The 20,764-nt window shown below is 43.7% G+C and overlaps 1 protein-coding gene across 1 annotated transcript; it reads right to left on the bottom strand.

Annotated features, from left to right (window-relative positions):
• Nucleotides 1-238: 238 nt before the first annotated feature.
• WDR82 (WD repeat domain 82) lies at nt 239-20,534 on the bottom strand. Its single transcript, XM_046668033.1, has 9 exons — nt 20,070-20,534; nt 14,979-15,076; nt 12,337-12,403; nt 6,560-6,659; nt 5,949-6,065; nt 5,553-5,708; nt 5,054-5,123; nt 4,320-4,462; nt 239-3,088 (listed from the first exon to the last, which is right to left on the bottom strand). The coding sequence occupies exons 1-9, from the start codon at nt 20,228-20,230 to the stop codon at nt 3,059-3,061; spliced, it is 942 nt and encodes a 313-aa protein (XP_046523989.1). The 5' UTR covers nt 20,231-20,534; the 3' UTR covers nt 239-3,058.
• Between the last annotated feature and the right edge of the window lie 230 nt (nt 20,535-20,764).

The raw sequence follows: 20,764 nt of genomic DNA, 5'->3' as shown, positions 1-20,764 counted from the left end.
GACCCAGGTTGCTATGCGTTGAGGGCTGGGTCGAGGGGTTCCTCCCATCAGCCCAAAGGCCTTAGGCACCAGGGACAGTCAGAGGCAATCCCAGAGCCCAACAATCCATCCACACAGCGTTACAGTGAGTCCCAGTGTGAGCCAGGACTAACAGGAGACAACCCGCCCCTCCCTCCAACTCTAGGAACCAGGCAAACAATGCTATGGAAACTCAATGGAAGAGGCTACAGCCATAAAATTCTGTTTAAGACAGGTAACATGGAAAAAATGTTTATATGTTAAGTACAAAAGGGACATAAAATTGTATATACAGTAGAATAACAACTATGTAAACACACCAAAAATCTATGCACAGAAATGTGTAGAGGAACATTTAACACCAGAAGATTAACAGTGGTAGCATTTGGGCAGCAAACTGATTCTTCTTAAAATTCCCAAATTTCCCTTAAGCTTTAATTATGATTGCAACAGGGAAGTTTTTTCTAAAAAAACACCCCACTGGCTGGTGGTTGAGCAGTGCGGTGTCAATGTCACATATAAATTGGTGGCTTTGGCCTTGACTCTTGAGTGTAGTGAACAGCCCCTCCCCGCGAGGAGAGCTTGAGTACCTCTGGCTCCCAGTCAGAGTATCCTTGCAGCCCAGCCCTCAGCTCTCTGGCCCACAGCCTCTTTTCCCCCTTTATTCTGCCTTATTCCCACCACCACATCATCTCCAGTCACTTCTAGCTGCATCTTTTCCCTTTCCTTCCCAACTCAGGAGCCAGTTCTGCAGCCACATGTTCCCATAAATAGAGGCCATGCAGTGCGTATTTTCAAAGGACATAGTGCCTCAGCTTTGGAAACGCAGGAACTCAATACAAATCATCTTCCTGCTGACAGGCAAGTCATGTTTGGTGGCTGCTCTGGTTGCAGACCTGTTAAGTAGGCAGCCTTTCTTGTTAATCCACAGTTCCAAGCACTCTCTCTGAACAGTTACTCCTACCATGAATTTTCTATCGTGGAAAGCCAGAAGTGGGCAGTAACAGCTCAGATCGTTTGGTTTCTAAAAGTCCCTCCACTCTGAGAAGGCAGGCTATACAGTGTGTGGCACCACAGAAGCTGCAGATTCCAGTCTACGTTTGGGAAAGATGTATACCCCTTGCCCTTTAAGTTTGAGAAACAAGTCAAAATGTAATTGCTGAAAAAACAAAACAGTTAATTGCTAGCGATTCACAACTATTCCCGCTGTTGAGCAGAGGCAGTAATGGCTTGCTTTCTCCCCTAGCAGCTATGTTCTCTTGGGCAAGGCCTCACCTTGTTGAGCCTGTTTCTGGATCGGCAGGGAATGTGTTGCTTAAATGTTTGGGAACATAATGTGAAATAACATGCCACTTGTCCTTCTCTAAGAAGGCCATGCAGGGGAAGAAAAGGCCATGAGCCAGCTGTAGCTCATTTCAACCCTGATCAGACCCCTCCCTCTCCCAAGAGAAGGCAAGGAAAAGAAGCAAGAAAGCAGACATACCAGGTAAACAGAAGTGACCTGTAATTGGCAAAGAAGCGTCAGACAAACTGAAAATGTTCTAGTTCCAGCATCCTATTCCCAAATGCTGGAAGCCAGACACAAAAGGCATGCAAGTGACTGTCATACATGTACAGGCGCAGACAGAGCATCACTGGGCAAAAAGGGGGCTAATACTGGAGAGAGGGCCCCAAAGTGCGGCTTGAGGAAAACAAGGGAGTCATCCCAAGACCCTCACTTAGCTGCCATGGGAACAGCAAACACTTGAAGCTTTGCTTCGTTTAGTCTCCCGAAGGGAAAAAGGTAATAGGGAAGACTCACTAACACTTGTGGCAAACACTATTAGCAAGGATGCAGTTTTTCTCCTGGGCTGTAGGACTCCATCTCCTTCGGCTGAACTCTGAGAAATGACAGATATTTTGTATATATATATATATGCATACATACATATACATATATATGTATGCACACACACAGATATATTTAAATGAAGGTATACACACTGTGCTAAAATACAAACAACAGAAATCCCAGGTCATATATAAAAAGGCTAAATATAACATATAACACAGGCCTAGAGCCAGCTCTTGGTTGGGAGCTGGGTAAGGGGTGGTATCATCTGGAGACTATGTACACAATTTGTGGTGGGCAGGGAAGGCATCAGTGTAAACAACTCAGACTCATTCCACAATACTGGCCCACAGGAAAGTGTGATGTATCTCACGTACAAAAATAGACTCCCACCTTGCTTTTGTACGCAACCAAGCACGGCAGGCACCCAGAAGGACCGTGGGTTTATCTTGATGACGGGGAACCACACCAGGCTGCTGCTAAACCTCCCAACCCTAGGAACTTATCTGCTACCCAGCCTCCCTTTCAAGCTCTTGGGCCTTTTCCCACCCAACACCCAGAGCCTGAGGCATGCCCAGATCACCCATCCTCACACAACTAACTTGCCAGGCTTTCTGGCAAGCAAGGTCCTTCTATATCTGTCCCTTTCTGACTCCAAGATATATGAAGACTTATCTCTGTAAATGTTTGGCACCTAAGCAACATGATGGTTGTGGAATAATGCCACAATGACACAGGGAGACCCAGTAACAAAACATGCAGGATGAGGGCAAGGGACACTGAGCTGCCCAAGCATCTCAAAACCAAAACTGTGGCTTCCCATGCATTTCTTGGGATGGGAGAACAGATGTGCAGAATTAACAACTTCACCGGCTCCTCAGAAGCAAATACATTCAAAACTGAAGACGTCTTGAGGGCCCCACTATACCCTAATCCTGAATCTGGTCATTCCTCTGGAGGAGCTTGGTGCAGTGACAGCTGGAAAATTTGAGTCCCGATTGAATCTGCCACACCAAAAGTCCTTTTGAAGAAGCTCGGCAAAGTAATTTTTTTTTCTTTTGAGCAGATGTACAGCACATCCATGGGAAGGCCATGTGGAAGGATGCTCTCCAGCCCAGTCAAATGATCCAATCTCACCATTATCTCAGTCTCTTCTGAGTTTTTTCCTGCTGGCCACCCTCGCTGTACAGAAACAGCTGAGCATCAGGGTCAGTCATCAATGGTGGGCAACCAGAAGGCCTGGAAGGAGAACGTAAGTCAACTTTAAAAAGCCAAGCCTCTCTCTTCACTGCTGAGGGTTCTTCTTACCCCTCCCCATAGTATCAGGTGCCCAACCCCAACGTTGGAGTTATGGCTGGTGGCCCTCCCTCCTGACCAACTCTGGCAATCTATGGAGGAAAAAAACACTCCTCCCTTTACATGAAAGTAAGCTGGTTCTGTTTCCCTCCAATACTGTCTACCTTCTACCACAGTGGTCCAGTGGTAAGGCAAAAAAGGAATGCTGTCCGGGAGGTGGGGGTCTGCATAACCTAGCCTCACTGCTAATCCACCAGGTGACCTCAGACAGGCCCTCTCCTTCCTAAGCTGTAAAAAAAAAAGAGAGAGGGATTGGATTGGATGGTTTTGTGCATTTTTTTCTGACATTGTTTTCTTGGTTAAAAAAAAAGAAAGAGGGGGGAACGTGTTCTTGGTAGGCTAGTAGTGAATGCCTCATCCCCAAATAACCAGGTAGGTTTTAGGAGATGCTAAGAGGAAACTGGTGGCTGAGACTCTGACCCTTTGTTCTGCTCGTGTTGTCCAGGAAGAGACAGGAGCCTGGAGGAAATTCTAAGTGATGAGTTATGATCGGCTGTAAGAATTTCTGATGAATTCAGCATAAACTGAAAGGAATGGAAAACTGAAAGGTTGTTGCCACAACAGGTTGGTTCAAAGTATTTTAAGAAGCCAAAAAGCTGGGAGCCAGCCAGGCGGTGCAGCGGTTGAGTTCACCGGTTCAGATCCCAGTGCAGCCCTATGCACTGCTTATCAGGCCATGCTGTGGCAGGCATCCCACATATAAAATAGAGGAAGATGGGCACAGATGTTAGCTCAGGGTCAATCTTCCTCAGCAAAAAGAGGAGGACTGGTGGTGGATGTTAGCTCAGGGCTAATTTTCCTAAAAAAAAAAAGCCAAAAGGCTGTCAAGCACAGCCCCAGGTAGTTTGGGCATAAAACCAGGGGCCAGAGCAGAAACTGGCCTAAGATCTCCCAGGAACTGAGAGGTGATCCCAGATCATGGAGAGTAAAGTAAAAGTGAAAGATCAGCCAGAGATCAGATAATAAGAGGTGAAACAGGGAAGCCATCAGTTGAGAAACATGAACTTGGGTGCTTGCAATGTACCTATTTAGAACATGCTGTGCTCCTTAAAGCACCCACCACACTAACTGGCATGGGCCCCTAGGTTGAGGACATCTCCAGTTGTTCACATACCATGTTGGAACATGCGCTGGCAAAGGTCATGAACTTGGGGTTGAACTGCAAACAGGTAATGGGGCCTGTGTGTTTGCCATCCAACACAGCTACTTTTATACCACTCTCTCCATTCCAGACATGGATCTTGCCGTCCTCTGAACCTAAAGAAAATGATCAAGGAAAATACAATAGCTCAAGGCACAAAACAAAGACAAGTGAGAAAGGGACATGGATTGATATCTGGAGAGAGGCCAAGCTTCAGGACCCAGCCCTCAGGAGAAATTGAGAGGGAGGAGAGGCAGTGAAGAAAGGACATTTTGAGAATTGATCTTGACCCTAGTTATTTGTTCCTGGACAAGTCACTTCCCCTCTGACTTCGGGTTTCTCATTTGACAAGGGGGCTGAATACCACTACACTACCAACATCTAGCCACTAAGACAAGTGAACGCAGGATTATACTAGGAAGTCAGCATTACTAGTAATTACTAGTAAGATAGTGCTTATAGAGTTTAATTCTAATGCTGGTCCAGGGAAGACCAACGTTAATGCCAGTTCGCAGTGAACGACTGCAAAATCAGGATAGTTTAAAGACACTATAACTTTGGCATAATGTGCTACACAGAAATCTGAGAACATCTATCAAAAGGAAAATAAATAATATCTTAACTACTTAAAACTAATACAAATAATATAAATAAGCAAATGCAGAGTACTAGAGAAATAACCCCTAAGGACGATAAAGGAAGCTTACCAATCATAATAAACTGAGAGTCTGGAGTAAATGAGGCCTCCAGTGTGACAGCTTTGCTGTTGGCATAACCCTAAGAAAAGCAGAACAGTTCTCTTGTTACAGTGCCATTAATAAAAAATAATTGCCTAGAAACAGCGATCCAGCACACAAATAACTTTCCTTTCCATGAAACCCTCTCCTCCTCATGTACACTGCCACCAAGGTTCCAAACTCAGCCTTTACAATTCACCCTCTATCCCCAACTCCATATTCAAGGGTGCAAGAAAATGTTTATGGTCAGGGATTATTTTATATCTGAACACCAAACCTGGGTCACTAGGTGAGAAGTGAACGTCTTAGAATCCAAAAGAAATAAGTTCATTTGCAGGAAGAAAACGCAAGTCTATGCCTTGATCAGTGAGTCAAGGATAGCTGCTGGTTTCCGCCAACCAGCTAACACAATTCTCAGCCCAGGAGGTATGAGCATGGAAACAGACATGCTCAAAAGTTGTTAGCTCACCCCAAATGTGTGCATCACCACTCCCTTGAATGCATCGATGAGACGGATGAAGCTGCCATTGGTGGAGATGAGGATGAGTTTGCCATCATTGCTGAACTTAAGTCCTGTCCACTCACAAGTCCGATCATACTGCATCTTAAAGGTCGCAAATGGCCCCTGCAAAAGATACAAATAGCAGCCCCAGGCCCAAGGCACATCAATAATTCCTTCTAACAGAGCCAACTCTCATTCTATTCCTTTAGATTCCTTTTGACTAGGGAAAAGAGAGGATGAACTACTGCTATGACACTGATATCTACCACATACCTCCTCTACCATAAAAAAGGCTCTTAAATGTCCATCTTACCCTTCAAAGCTTCCATAATATCAAGATAGCTCAAAGATCCAAAGATTTACCTTATCAAAAGAGCGAAGGTCATAAAGTTTGACCATTTCAGAATTGACACCTGCAGCAAAAATTAACCCTTCTGGATCAAAAGAACAAACTGGCTTGCCCTGTAGATGCATGAGGCCCTAAGAGAAAGGAAATAAAAAAGTTAATGTACCCAGGATCCTACCCCTATATAATATACTTCTCCCAATGAAAACTAAGAAAGGGACACAAAAAGACACAAGCCTATCTACAGAACAGAAAAAGCAAACATAAACTAAAATGAGCTTTTTAAAAACAAGTCTCCATACAACTGATTTCAGATCAACCCTAACTGTACAATTTTATAGACAGTGAATTCAAATAAAAACAAATTCCTTGAGGCTAAAAGCTATAGCTCCAAGGCTCCAGGAAAGAAGTTTTTAAAGCAATAAGCCACAGAGCATAACGCAAAATGCAATGGATAGGGTATTTACTTAATTACCAGCTACCTACCAAGAAAACAGATTTTCTCCAAAGTTTAAAAAGACACTGGGATCCCAGAATGGAACCACTGCTTTCCCTTCCTTAAGAGGGAGAGTTGATGATAGCGCCTACCACAGAAAATACTCAGAGTGTAATTGTGAGGTACCATTACCTGGCAGTTAGGAGACCGGAGATCCCAGAGTCGAATGGTCTTATCAAGAGACCCAGAAATGAAAGTGTCATCCACAGGTGACATGGACAAGGCTACCACCCTGCAATGCATTAAGATAAATAGGAGTTGAAGCAAAATATTTGCAAAAATCAGATGTGAACTCCAAACCACTCTACCTGCCTTCCTATATATACCTATTCTCCCAAAACTTCCACTTTAAGAAACACACATACACAAGCCATCTGAAATAATCAAAGGCAACAATATAATGAAAAAAGCAACTTAAAACTACAGCATAAAAATGTATGATTCCAATGCAAATCAAACCACAATGAGATACCACTTCACACCCACTAGCATGGCTATAATCAGAAAGAAATAACAAGTATTGGTGAGGACGTGGAAAAACTAGAACCCTCATACACTGCTGGTGGGAATGTAAAATGGCACAGTGCTTTGGAAAAGTTTTACAGTTTCTCAAAAAATTAAGGATAGAGTTACTTCATAACCCAGAAATTCCACTCATAGGTATATATGCAAGAAAAATGAAAACATATGTCTACACCAAAACATACATGTATGTTCACAGCAAAATTATTCACAATAGCCAAACACTGGCAACAACCCAAATGTCCATCAACTAATGAATGGATAAACAAAATGTGATGTATCCATAAAATGGGATTATTTGGCATTAAAAAGGAATGAAGTACTGATTCACGTTACAACATGTATGAACCTTGGAAACATGACAAGTGAAAGAAGTCAAACACAAAATGCCACATATCATCTGATTCCATTTATACAAAATGTTCAGAATAAACAAACTATAGAGACAGAAAGTAGATTAGTGGTTGCTAGGAACTGGGAAGAAGGGGAGTAGGGAGTGACTGTTAATGGATACAGGGTTTTTCTCTGGGGTGATGAAAACGTTCTGGAATCAGATAGTGGCAATGGCTGCCCAATTCTGTGAATATACTAAAAACCAATGAACTGTATACTTTAAAAGGGTGAATTTATGGTACTGAACTATATCTCAATTAAAAAAAAAAAGGCATGATTCCTTAACTAGAGTTTTGTGGACTCTACCAATGTTCTCAAACCTAAGAGGCATCAACAACACCTAGAGGGTGGGTTATAACAGATTGCTGGGATTCACTCCCAGAACTTCCAATCCAGTAGGTCTAGGGTAAGGCCTGAGATTCTGCACTTCAAACAAGCTGCTGGTGATGATGAGACGGCTGGTTTGGTACCACACTTGAGAGCCTCAGGCCTGTCTAACAGCAACCATATTTCTGATTTGAGTTCCTTTTATGGTTAAACCATTAAGAGTCACTCACTGAAAAACATTTCTTCTAAGGGCTCATCCTGAGCTCTCCTGTCCCCTCTGTTCATGTTATCGCTCTGAAGAGACACCCGCCCTCCTCTGATGAGACATCTGCCACCCCACCAGCATTTGAGCCTGGCCTGTGGAGAAGGATGGCACGTGGCTCCACTTTATCTGCCTCTTGGAGCATGTGACAGCCCCGACCAGAGGGTCCTTGAAGGTCACATGCTATGACCTGTAGAGTACCTAGGATTCTAGAGTACATATGGAGAAAACTCTCATGAAAACAGACATTAAGATGGCTCTTCCTTCTGGGTGTTACAGAAGAGTAGTTCCACATTCTGGCTTGGATGCAAAACTCTTCATAGGGGGCCGGCCCCGTAGCCAAGTGGTTAAGTTTGCACGTTCCACTTCGGCAACCCAGGGTTTCGCCAGTTCAGATCCTGGGCGTGGACATGGCACCACTCATCAAGCCATGCTGAGGTGGCATCCCACATGCCACAAATGGAAGGACCAACAACTAAAAATATACAGCTATGTACTGGGGGGCTTTGGGGAGAAAAAGGAAAAATAAAACCTTAAAAAAAAAAAAACAAACTCTTCATAGATACAGGATCTGGCGTCATAGATAAAGATTATAGAGGAAATGTTGATGCCGTATTGTTTCATTTTGACAAAGAAAAATTTGAAGTCAAAAAGGTGATCGGGGCCAGCCCTGTGGCCGAGTGGTTAAGTTCATGTGCTCCGCTTCGGCGGCCCAGGGTTTCGCAGGTTTGGATCCTGGGCGTGGACATGGTATCACTCATCAGGCCATGCTGAGGCAGCGTCCCACATGCCACAACTAGAAGGACCCACCACTAAAAGTATACAACTATGTCCCGGGGTGCTTTGAGGAGAAAAAGGAAAAAATAAAATCTTTAAAAAGAAAAAAAAAGTGATCAAACAGCACAGCTCATTTGTGAATGGATTTTTAATCTAGAAATAGATGAAATTCAAATTCTGGATGACAAGGAAAGGGGTTCAGGAGGTTTTGGTTCTACTACAAAGAATTAAAATTTATGTTATAAATAGAAACTGAGAAAATGTACTTTTTTCCTTAAAGTTTTTACCTACGAAAAAAAATTTTTCCAATATACCTCAATTAACATCTGCACTAGCTCCTCAACTTAAAAATTTAAAGGATACTGTAAGCTTGGGGCCGGCCCGGTGGCACAGCAGTTAAGTGCACACGTTCCACTTTGGTGGCCCGGGGTTCGCTGTTTTGGATCCCGGGTGCAGACATGGCACCACTTGAGAAGCCATGCTGTGGGAGGCATCCCACATATAAAGTAGAGGAAGATGGGCACAGATGTTAGCTCAGGGCCAGTCTTCCTCAGCAAAAAGAGGAGGATTGGTGGCAGTTAGCTCACAGCTAATCTTCCTCAAAGAAAAAAAGATACTGTAAGCCAAAATTTCCTAGGAATACTGAGGTGGTAATAAAATAGAGTGAGCAGAATGCATATGGACATATAATTTTATGTCATGGTATTCAGGTCAAAAGCTCAGAGGAAGTCTATCTTAGCACAAAGCTCTATGCTAAGAGCTACAGGGAATACAAGGAGGAGCAAGACCTCAACTCTAAAGAAGCTTAACTGTCTAGTCCAGACAATTCCAAGAAAGGGTCGGAGAAGGCTTTCTGGAAGAAGTAGCACCTGTGGTGAACAGGGTTTCAATAGGAGATGCCTTTGTGGAAGGTGCTAGATAGGAAGGCATGAGGCCTATATTCAGGAAGCAGCCCAGAGTTCACTTCAACTGGCGTGGTGGGAGCTAACACTGGGAAAATGGATCAGAGCCACAGGGAGGAGAACCTGATTCTAAGGGGAAGGAGCAGGGAGATGCAGAGAACCATTAAGGCTTCCTGAGGGAGGCTGTGAAGTGGTCAGAATTGTATAGGGTGCTGAAGCAGGATGAGGAGGGATGGGGAGATGGGGACATAATGCCTTGACGGGGCATGAGCTAGGACAGAAGCAAAGGAGACGGTATGGGGGAGAGTTACACATGGGGTTAAACCTATATAGAATCAATAGGACTTAACAACTCACTGGATATGAAGGCAGGGGAAAGGTAGTGAACAGACAACAGAAGCTTTGAGTCAGGAGAATTAGAAGGGTCGAAGGCAGACAGAAGGAAGCTGACCCAAGGAATATAACAATGATGGATGGACTGTCAGACCTGTCAGGTGGGGACGTGGAAGAGACATCTGCATAGATGTATATAAAACATGTAAGTGGAAGTTGAGTCTGGAAATCATAACAGATGTAGGCTAAAAATACTGATTTGGGAAGTCATCTGAGTAGAAGTGAATGAAATCAGTGATAAAGATACTTGAGTAACTACCAAGAGGGGAAAATAGTTGGGTAGAACCTTGTTTATTTTAGCGTCAAAGGAGAACGAGAGGCCAAGAATAGCAAGATTAGAACCAAGATGGGAAAAGTCGGCTGCCACAGGAAAAAAGAAGTTGAACAGCAAAAAAAAAAAAGCCCAAGGCAGTGGATTTTAACTGGAGGTAGCAGGAAAAGGGAAAGCTTGGACAAAGGCTCACAGATGATTCTGAGACTGGACCAAGAGTGATTTAAATGGTGAATGAGCGTGAGGTGGAGATGGGAGTATACAGATTATTCTTTCTCATTTTTTTTCAGATTGGCACCTGGGCTAACAACTGTTGCCAATCTTCCTTTTTTTTTTTTTTTTTAAGGATTGGCACCTGGGCTAACAACTGTTGCCAATCGTTGTTTTTTTTTTTCTGCTTTATTTCCCAACCCCCCCGTACATAGTTGTATATCTTAGTTGCAGGTCCTTCTAGTTGTGGGATGTGGGACGCCGCCTCAATGTGGCCTGACAAGCTGTGCCATGTCCGCGCCCAGGACCCGAACCCTGGGCCACTGCAGCAAAGCGTGCGAACTTAACCACTCGGCCACGGAGCCAGCCCCCTATTCTTTCTCATTTGACAGTGAAAAAGAGTGGGTGATAAGCTCAAGAAATAGATTTAACATAAGGAAGACCAAGTAAGTTTGTAGGCAGGAAGGAAAAGTCTTGTGAAAGAGATGGAAGCAAGCAGACAGAGGGAGATTGGTTTTGTCAAGGAAGAAGGTTTTTTCTCAAGGAAAGGGTTCTAAGGAACAGAGGAATTTTAGTGGAAGGGATAAATATTAAAAAGAACTCCTTTTGGATGGCCTTAATTTTCTCAAAAAGGGAGGGACAAACTCACCTAATAAGAGTCAGGAGGTCAAGAGGTCAGATAATTGGGAAGATTGGAAAGAATTTCAAAGAACTGCAATCTACTCAATTATAGACAGTACATCTGTGAACATTAATTCGACTACAAACAAGCAAAAACCTCTACTTGTTGCAAGCCATTCTTTGTCTGGAATGACACACAACCAACAGCTGCCACCTTTTATTTTCAGAAACACAGAAATGCCCTGCCTGATCAGAAGTGTAGCCAAAAACAGGGTGCTCTAGGCCCGTCTCCTGTCAGGGTTCTGTACAACTCCAAGCAGTACTAGGTTACTGCACATTTGCAAATGAAAGCAGGAGGAAATACCTCCAGTGATTAAAATATCATCCAAGAGAAAATGTGTTTAAAACTCAACCAAAACTTGAAAAATTGGAGGAAAAATCCTGGGGGAATTGGCATATGAGACAGAAGCAGTCTGCAATACAAACTAGAATAAGGAAACAAGCTTCTTGACTTCCGAAAGTAACAAAGGACAATTTCATTAATTTTTTTGCATCCTCATTAAGATTTTCACATGGAACATGTTTACGCAGAGCAGCGGCCTGCTAAAATGGGGTCCACCGGGGCCAGCCCCATGGCCAAGTGGTTAAGTTCGCGTGCTCTACTTCGGTGGCCCAGGCTTTTGCCGTTTCGGATCCTGGGCACAGACATGGCACTGCTCATCAAGCCATGCTGAGGCAGCATCCCACATGCCACAACTAGAGGACCCATAACTAAAAATATACAACTATGTACCAGGGAGCTTTGGGGAGAAAAAGGAAAAATAAAATCTTAAAAAGATAAAATAAAATAACACTAAATGTGGGCCACCTATACTAGAAGACTTCATACACGTAAATGGTCCTTTCATCAAAGGACATCTGATATTTGGGGTTCCTAAATGCCAAATGTAATTTTCACTCCGTAGGTTTTCACTCATTGTCTTTAATCCACATTTTTCCTAATTACATTTTAACTGAGATTTTGGTTTATCTATGAAGTCCTACTCCTGCCTCCACAACCTCAGTTAATCAAGCATTGACTCTTTAGGGAGGTTAACAAGAGAAGACTAAGAGGAATGTTCAACAGCAATGAGGAACTAGCTTCAGTTCACTAATAAAATTTCTCCACTTGTCTATTCTCTGGATAACCTCAGGGATAAAAGAACTGTCTACTTCTCTATCTACTTCTTACCTTTTGCTATGTCCAGGAAAGTATCTGATGTATTTGTTGTCATGCAAGGACAGGTAACGAATAGTATCTGTAAGAAGACAAATAAGGCATTATGATATCCTACTGTATTTGAAGGAATTTACTTTGCATTTTCATCTTGAAAAGACAAGGTTAAAGAATTCATTGTTTTCCATAACCCAAGCAAGGTGTGAATAAATAATGCTGAATAATTCCTCTCCACAGCCGAAGAGTAGGCACTACAGATTTCACATAATTCAAAAGCAGAGTTCTTAAGTTGACAGCATATAGACCAATGTTAAAATCACGATTACTACTAATTTTTGGCTTCTGCATAGTTACAATGCAGCTTGTCCTGCAAATATACCCTGGTCACTACCCCCTACAAAAAAATCCCACAATACTTTCAGTGCCCTCAGAATGGCAAGCCTTAAAGAAAAACATCTGGCTGCTGAGGAAATCAGGCTGGACTCTGATGTAATGTTTGTCTAGGGTTCTCCAACAGCTTGTCAGCCCAACCCAGAACTCATATGAATGTTAACTGGATATACAACTTACATTAAAACTAAACAAAATGTGAAGAGAAGTAATGTCCTACTACTTCTTTTCTAATTAACCAATTATCCATTGGTTCCTTGTGCACCAGAGAAGGGAGTTAAAAACAATAGTAATAAAATGGCCAAAAGAAGTAGTGAGGAAATTTGGGTTAAAAAGATCTCCAGACATTTAAAAATCAAACTCATGAACTATACCAACAAGTGATAGCAGCAAGATTTTGACAATATCCAGGAAACGAATAACCATAGAGACTTGTGCTTGGGGAAAATAAGACACTCTTAAAAACCAAATGATTCTATCCAAAAAAGTGAACAAACAAACAAGATGGTGATGGGAAGGGAATCAAGTGCCATAAAGAACAGAACTGGAAAGTACTCTGTCCCTAAAAAGACCAGGAACAAGGAACAATTGTTGAGAAAGAGCTAACAGGAAATGGCGCCAAAAAGTAGAAAGGAAAGCAGAGAAAGAACATTCTGGAGGCAAATAGAACAGAGGAACAAAAAGGCTGAAAGCATCAAGTCATCCCAGTGGTTCACAGGGGTACTTTCTAATAAGAGGGCATTTAACCTCGGAGAGGGAAAAGGACACTCTTTCTATGTTCCAAAATTGAACTCTACATGGTTTTCCTTGAAAACATCTTCAAAGCTTTCGAATGACAACCACAAAGTCTTCCTGGTTGTTGTATTGCTAGGAACTACTCACCTGCCCTAAGCAGAAAAAGACTTCCTCCCCATTACCTGGTTTCCCAGAGATGAGCAGGGCGTCGGCATCCTCTCTGCCCCACTCAGTAGCTGGCGCGCTGTTCCTGGCAAGGCAGTGGCCTGTACAGTTATCTCCTGTACCGGGTGGTATCATAGACCCTCAAACTGTACAAACTACTACCTCAGCCTGGAATCAGGCAAAAGGAAACGGAGCGTTGGAGGAACTCTTCAGGATGCACTCGAGACAGGAAAGGCAACATTCTCATAGCAGAGGCCTGGCAGCAAAGCTGCGAGTGCCCAACATTTGCCCCATCTTGCACCATATTTGGAGAATTCTCATTTAATTACCCAGAAAAATACTCCAACAGAAGAAATATATCAGTCATTCAGATGATCACATAGATATGTTTCCTCAGGATCCTAATGTTTTATATTCTTGTTCAAAAGCATCAATTGCACTGCTTACTTAGAAAACCACTTCTGAAATAGAGGCATGAAAAGTAGAAATGATATACTTACTAAAAAACAAGTACAGGCAGAAAAGTCTCATTAAAAAAAAAAAAATACTTCTGCCCATCTGCTCTTGGATAGGCATAGCCAAAATAGCATAAGCAATCTTTGTTGAATGACATTAGAAAAATCTTACTGCAAAAGTGAAACAATTAATAAATCAGTAAGATAAGCTAAAAAAAAAAGGAATCCTGATATGAAAGTAAGTGTTACAGCTCAATCACCAAGACTACCTTCAACTGAGAATGACTTATCCCAGGAGAAATTCAGATAAAAACAGAGACCATTTATTACAGAAAGAAATTCACAATTTTAATTTCTAAAAATAACTTTACTCTTCAAAGACATTAGCTTTTAAATTCAGATTAAAAGAATGTCTCTGGAATCAAAGATAACTACAGTCACTAGGTTGTCCTTTATGACAGAGACGATAAAACATTGGGCATACACCAAAAACTATTCTAAGGTCCTCTAAACTACCATAGCTCAAGCATTTGTGAAAACTTTTCTCAACCTATATATCTTGAATGGGAAGGTACTGTTGTCTACTACTTGCTGTGTGTCAAGTATTCTTTCTGTTTATTTGCTCTAAAAGTACTCTTTCAAGTTTCAAGAAGTACAACCATAAATACAATTCCTATTGCCATTCTCCACCCTAAACTGGAGACCTTTCATACTCAGTTTCAAGTCCTCAAAAATACTAGTGGCTTGCTTCCAGCATCACTTCAGTCATAACAATGTTACCATTGCTAACATCATTGGAAAATATTTAAATTAAGGTAACTATAACCAAAGCAGAAGTAGTCACAAAGATTCTGTGAACTATTTAACAAAAGAAACCATGACCATAACTTCTTAAAAAGAAAGCTTGCTTACCGTCTATTTTGTTAGAGCTGTAAACGACTGTGTTTGCTGCATGAGTGTATCTGATGAGGTCCACGCCATATTTCTTACTGTACAGGGTTCTCTTTGGTCTGACGAGGAAATGGACAGAGAAAGAAAACCATCAAAATCATCCACCACCAAAATCTGGGATCTTCATATAAAGAGATGCATTTGAATGATGTGGTAAGGATGAGGATTCTTGGTAGGCTCTAACACTGGAAAGAAACAGAATTTCTTCCAAAAGGGAGGAAACAAAACCAATCAATCAAGTGCAACAGCCTTTTACCTCTAAACAGCAAATGCCACCATTAGGACATAGAAGTAAATCTGAGGGCTCAATTCAGTTTTTACTATGATGTCCAAAAGCTTTGAGAAAAAGTACATCTATTGGGGAAGAAAAGCATACAAAATAACACAAGTCATAACTTATAACAAAGGGGGATGTGGAACTACATCAAACCAATGAGACCAGAACTTTTCATAAGCCATTCACTTAGAAAGAAGCTTTCTTCAAGAAGAAATGATTTATCAAAATTGAAACCAGATGCAAAACTGCTTGTCTTTCCTAATATAACCCACTGCTGCAGAAGCTATCCATCCTCCCTATCCTATGGGTCCAAAGCACGTACTGAGCCTTATAGAAGGCAAGCCTAATTCTCTCTAGCAAAACTAGTCATTGGTCCTTTTCTTTTCACTTTAACATAAAATCATATATTTCCAAGGTAGAGGTTACCAATCCATTTGTTCAAGTTCCTTAAATGTTTTCCTCTATAGAACCTTGAAGATGAAGCTGAAACTGATTTCAGCAAAATCTTTAACCAAAAACTTCATAATGTTCTAGAATTAGGTGTAGGAAGATTTCATAAATCCTGTATCAATGTTTACCAAGAGTTTCAATTTATGAAAAAGATGGAGACTGGCCCCATGGCCTAGTAGTTAAGTTCAGCATGCTCCACTTCGGCGGCCCAGGTTCACTGGTTTGCATACCAGGAGCAGACTTACACTACTTGTCAGCCATGCTGTGGCAGGGACCCACATACAAAATAGAGGAAGACTGGCACAGGTTAGCTCAGGGCAAATCTTCCTCAGCAAAAAAAGAAAGAAAGAAAAAGTTGTTTACCCTCTCAATGTAAAATCCTCTTGGAATCTATATGCTAAACAATCAGATAACTCAGGCAGCTTCAGGAAGTCAACAATTTGCACTTTCAACTTGTGTTAATGTCAATGAGGTCAAGGGTTTCCCTACATAAATCCTATCCAAACAAGACTTCTCACTCCAAATGCACTGAATTTTCTACATTCTTACCTTTACTGAAAAATGAGCTAAAGTGATCAGTTCAAAGGCTACCTTGTTGAGTCTACAATCCTGGGTTCTGCCATGAAGCTACTACATGGTAACCAGCGAGTGAGTGAGTGTGAGAGCATGCACGTGTGCTCACTTTCAAAAGATTGTTGACTTTGCCCCTACTAGTGGAAAGAGAAGCTTACTTATCCTAGTATTTCAGTCTACGATAGTGAAGACAGAGCCAGAAGAGGCAACGTTAAAAGGTGTTGTGTAGGGGCCAGCCTGGTGGTGGAGTGGTTAAGTTTGCACATTCTGCTTCAGTGGCCCAGGGTTCACCAGTTCAGATTGCAGGTACAGACCTATGCATAGCTTGTCAAGCCATGCTGTGGCAGACATCCTACGTATAAAGTAGAGGAAGATGGGCATGGATATTAGCTCAGGGCCAGTCTACCTCAGCAAAAAGAGGAGGACTGGTGGCAGATGTTAGTTCAGAGCTAATCTTCCTCAAAAAAAAAAAAGGGGTGGTGTAAGGAAAATTTTTAGTTCCACTTATATATGACCTATTTGTCTCAAATTTATCAATAACACTAACCTGAGAATTATTCCTAATAACGGAAACTTTTTATCTCATATCATTTCGTAGTTTGAAAGCCAGATCCTAATATACTGTATTCATTTCAGAGGATCTTTACAAAGCTCATGAACATTTTTTTACAAATATTTTGGTAAGCTTCTTTTCACAAATCATGATTCTGGTGATCAGGTATGAATAAATAATGTTAAAGCCTTCTCTTTGAATAATTTGCATCACCTAACCACAGATAATATCCTTTATATTCTTTCAAGTTGAAAAATCACTCAATGGATGAACTCTGTTATAAAGAAAGTTAACTGAACAGTTAACTGGTAAATATTAAGCATAAAGAATCTTTTATTTTTATTTTTTAAATTTTTTTCCCCTTTTTCTCCCCAAAGTCCCCTGGTGCATAGCTGTATATTCTTAGTTGTGGGTCCTTCTAGTTGTGGCATGTGGGACACTGCCTCAGCATGGTTTGATGAGCAGTGCCATGTCCACGCCCAGGACTCAAACTGACAAAACACTGGGCCGCCTGCAGCGGAGCGCGCGAACTTAACCACTCGGCCACGGGGCCAGCCCCAGCATAAAGAATCTTGTTTTAGCCATTTTCAAACTCCCAAATTCTAACATTAGTACCATCTAATAAAGATACTACTGGCCAAGTGGCTGGGGTTCCGTGTGCTCGCCTTTGGTGGCCTGGGTTCCCAGGTTCAGATCCCAGGTGCGGACCTACTCCACTCATCAGCCACGCTGGGGAGGCATCCCACATACAAAGTAGAGGAAGACTGGTGCAGATGTTATGTCAGGGCTAACCTTCCTCAAGTTAAAAAAAAAAAAAAAAAAGAGGAGGACTGGCAACAGATGTTAGCTCAGGGTGAATCTTCCTCACACACACACACACACAAAAGATACTATGACTTCCAGGGAACATTACTTTTCTTCTAATGTTGGTTTTACCTACACTGATGGCAAATTTTATCTTTGCATTGCCACTTAGACTCATGGACTCCTAGAGGCTACAGAGGACATCTAATATCCAGAGAAATGATCTGATCAATGTTACATACCTGGTCACAAGGCCAAACTAGAACCTAGGTCTCCTAATTACCAGGTCACCCTTGCCACAGATCACAATGACAAAAGGTCACAATTGCTAACAGAAAATTTAAAAGAGCATGCCCTATACTATTGTATCAATATTAAATTTCCTAATTTGGATAACTTTGCTCCAGTTATGTAAGGGAATGTCCTGTGCTTAGGAAATCCATGTTGAAGGGTTTAGGAATAAAAGGGCTTGATACCTTCAACTTACTCTCTAATGATTCAGAAAAAAATATGCACACATATAAATATTTACATAGAGAATGATAAAGCAAAGGAAGCAAAATGTAACCAATTACTGGATCATATGGGAGTTCTTTGAAACATTGTTATAACTTTTCTGTAAGTTTCTAATTATGTAAAAAAACTGCATTTTTTCCATAAAATGAACGTGTTACTTTTAACAAGACAGGACTTCAAGTCACTGTCATGCCTCCCAACAAGTCAACATTAGCCACATTTGGAGACAAACTATGAAGGAATGCTATTACAACCCTCATTTCCTTTGAATAACGATATGCATCTCCACCCTCAGGTTCCAGGGAGAGGTTCTAATCTGTGCACAAGCACTATTTGAAGCAAACCAGCTTCAAACCACTTCTAACTCCAGGACCCCACAACTCCAACCCCACTCAGCTTTACATGTTACTCTCTCTTCCAAGCTGATTCAAGTAGCTAGACCTGGACAGAAATCCATTTACTAAATGAGTGACATCAATTCAAATAACTCAGCATGGGTCCAGCTAACACCCCTCTTCCCCCAGGACCACAACCACAGGCCAGCTACCCTTCCACATACTGCAGGCAGATACAGAGCCAGTTACATAACACTTCTTCATAGCCCCAGCGGGAAAAAATCGTGGAGAATATTACAGCTCAGACCAAAACAGCATTACTTTAGATAACCAAATTCACAAATGAAGAGGCAAGTTCCAAAACAAAGTTTACAGAAGACATTGGTTTTAAAAAAAAAGGAGAGAAAGAGAGAAAAGGACCAGCTGGAGTAGAGAAAAACCCAAGGATTCAAAAGCAAGATCTGGAACGAAGTAACAAAATGAAGTCTGACAAAACCAGCAGCCACCAAATTAAACCAAACATCAGGCAAGCCTGCTTGGGGAAGGTGGCTGTGGGGAAATTGAATTTAGCCTAACCCTAACGCAGTTTCTGCTCCAAAGGAGCTCACAGTTCAGCAAGGACTTGGAGAAAGCAAGTCTGCAAGGGTGAGGGGAAGCTGACAAGGTGCCCAGGGAAAAAGGCCAAAGGCTGTGCTTACAAGATTTTGCAGAGATGCAGGTGTAGCGGGTCCCCAGAGGACTTGGAGGAACACAAATTTCATGATCAGAACTGGAATTTTAATTCTGAGTGGGCCATAAAGTGCAGTTTTTATCAAAAAGTATAAGAGGAAACAAGAAATTGTTATACGACGCTTTCTTTGTTCTAATGGGAGGTCCACATTCAGGTCCGAACGGGGCGGCCAAGTTCGTTTGTGTCTGGCAAAAGCGGAAAGTTTCAGATGTTGTCAAAAAGTTAACTATAAACGCGTGCCTCGGGTCTGAGGGAGTCAGTGTGATTCGCAACAGAAAGGGAAAGACCTGGGGCCCAAAAAGGCACAACAAATAGATCGTGACAGCTAAGAAGCGCAACCCGCGCGGCTCGCGGGCGGAAAGGCCGCGAGAAGCGGAGGGCAGGGCCGGGCGGAGCCCGAGGCGGAATCGAGGTCACGGAGGAGACGGCAGCGGGAGCGAGCCCACGCCGGGGCCGAGGCGGGAGCGCAGCCCGGGGCCCGCGGCGCGGCCCGCGCCGAGCCCAGCCCAGCCGAGCCGAGCCTGGGCCACAGTCGAGAGCTACCTGCCGGCCGCGGTGGGCGGGCCCGGCGTCTAAAGGTCAAGGTCAAGGTGGGGTTTGGCAAGAGATGCAGACGCGTTCTGTGTGGAGACCGAAGACATACAAAATAGAGATAGTACTATTGCTATCATGATCTGCACCAGAACAGGCCTCCCGGACGGCCTCGGAGTGGAAGCGGCCCCAGCGGGAGCGAGTGCAAAGCAGGCCGGGGCTGGGGCGAGCGCGGGGCCCCGAGAGGGAGGGGGACACGGACCCGGGCCGCCGCCGCACTCACTTGCCCTCCTGGCAGTCATAGAGCACGATGGAGTCATCGTCGCTGCTCGAGATGACCGTCTCGCCGTTGGGGCTGAAGTCGAAGCAGTTAATCTTGTCCGAGTTCTCGCGGAACACCTTGGCGACGCGGAAGCTCCGCAGCACGCTGTCGGTCAGCTTCATGGCGGCGGCTGCTGGAGGCGGCAGCGGCGGCACAGGGCCGGGGCGGGGCCCGGCGGCGAGCTAGCTAGCGAGCGGGCGGGCTGCCGAGGGGCCGACCCGGGCGGGGCGGGCGCCGCGCCGGCGGCGAGCGGGAGGGCGGCCGACAGTGGGGCCACCCCCTCGTCTTCCTGCTCCTGCTCGTGCAACGCTCTTCTGCCCGGACTACGGGCCTCGCCGACCGTTCCTCCTCACAGTCGCCTCAGGGCCAACCGGCGCGGCGCCGGCTCATTGTGTCCGCCATCTTGGGGCGACAGGCAGAAGCCGAGGGCGAGGAGCCTCACCGCCGCGCACGCCGGGAAAGGGGGCGGGGCGGGAACGGCGGCGCGAGGCGGGGAAGCGGGCCGATGACGTCAGCGCGCCCGATGAGGAATGGAGTGGCGGGGGCGACCAGGCGGCGATTCTGGACCCGCTGCGGGGAGGGTGGGCTGGGGAGGCCCACCACCCTCCCAGTTGGGCCCGAGGGCTACTGGTTCCCCGGAACCGTGGACCTGTGTG

The sequence above is a fragment of the Equus quagga genome, chromosome 1, assembly GCF_021613505.1.
Source record: "Equus quagga isolate Etosha38 chromosome 1, UCLA_HA_Equagga_1.0, whole genome shotgun sequence".
NCBI lineage: Eukaryota > Metazoa > Chordata > Mammalia > Perissodactyla > Equidae > Equus > Equus quagga.
The sequence above is the reverse complement of the archived record's forward strand: the minus strand, read 5'-3'. Positions and strand labels throughout refer to the sequence as shown.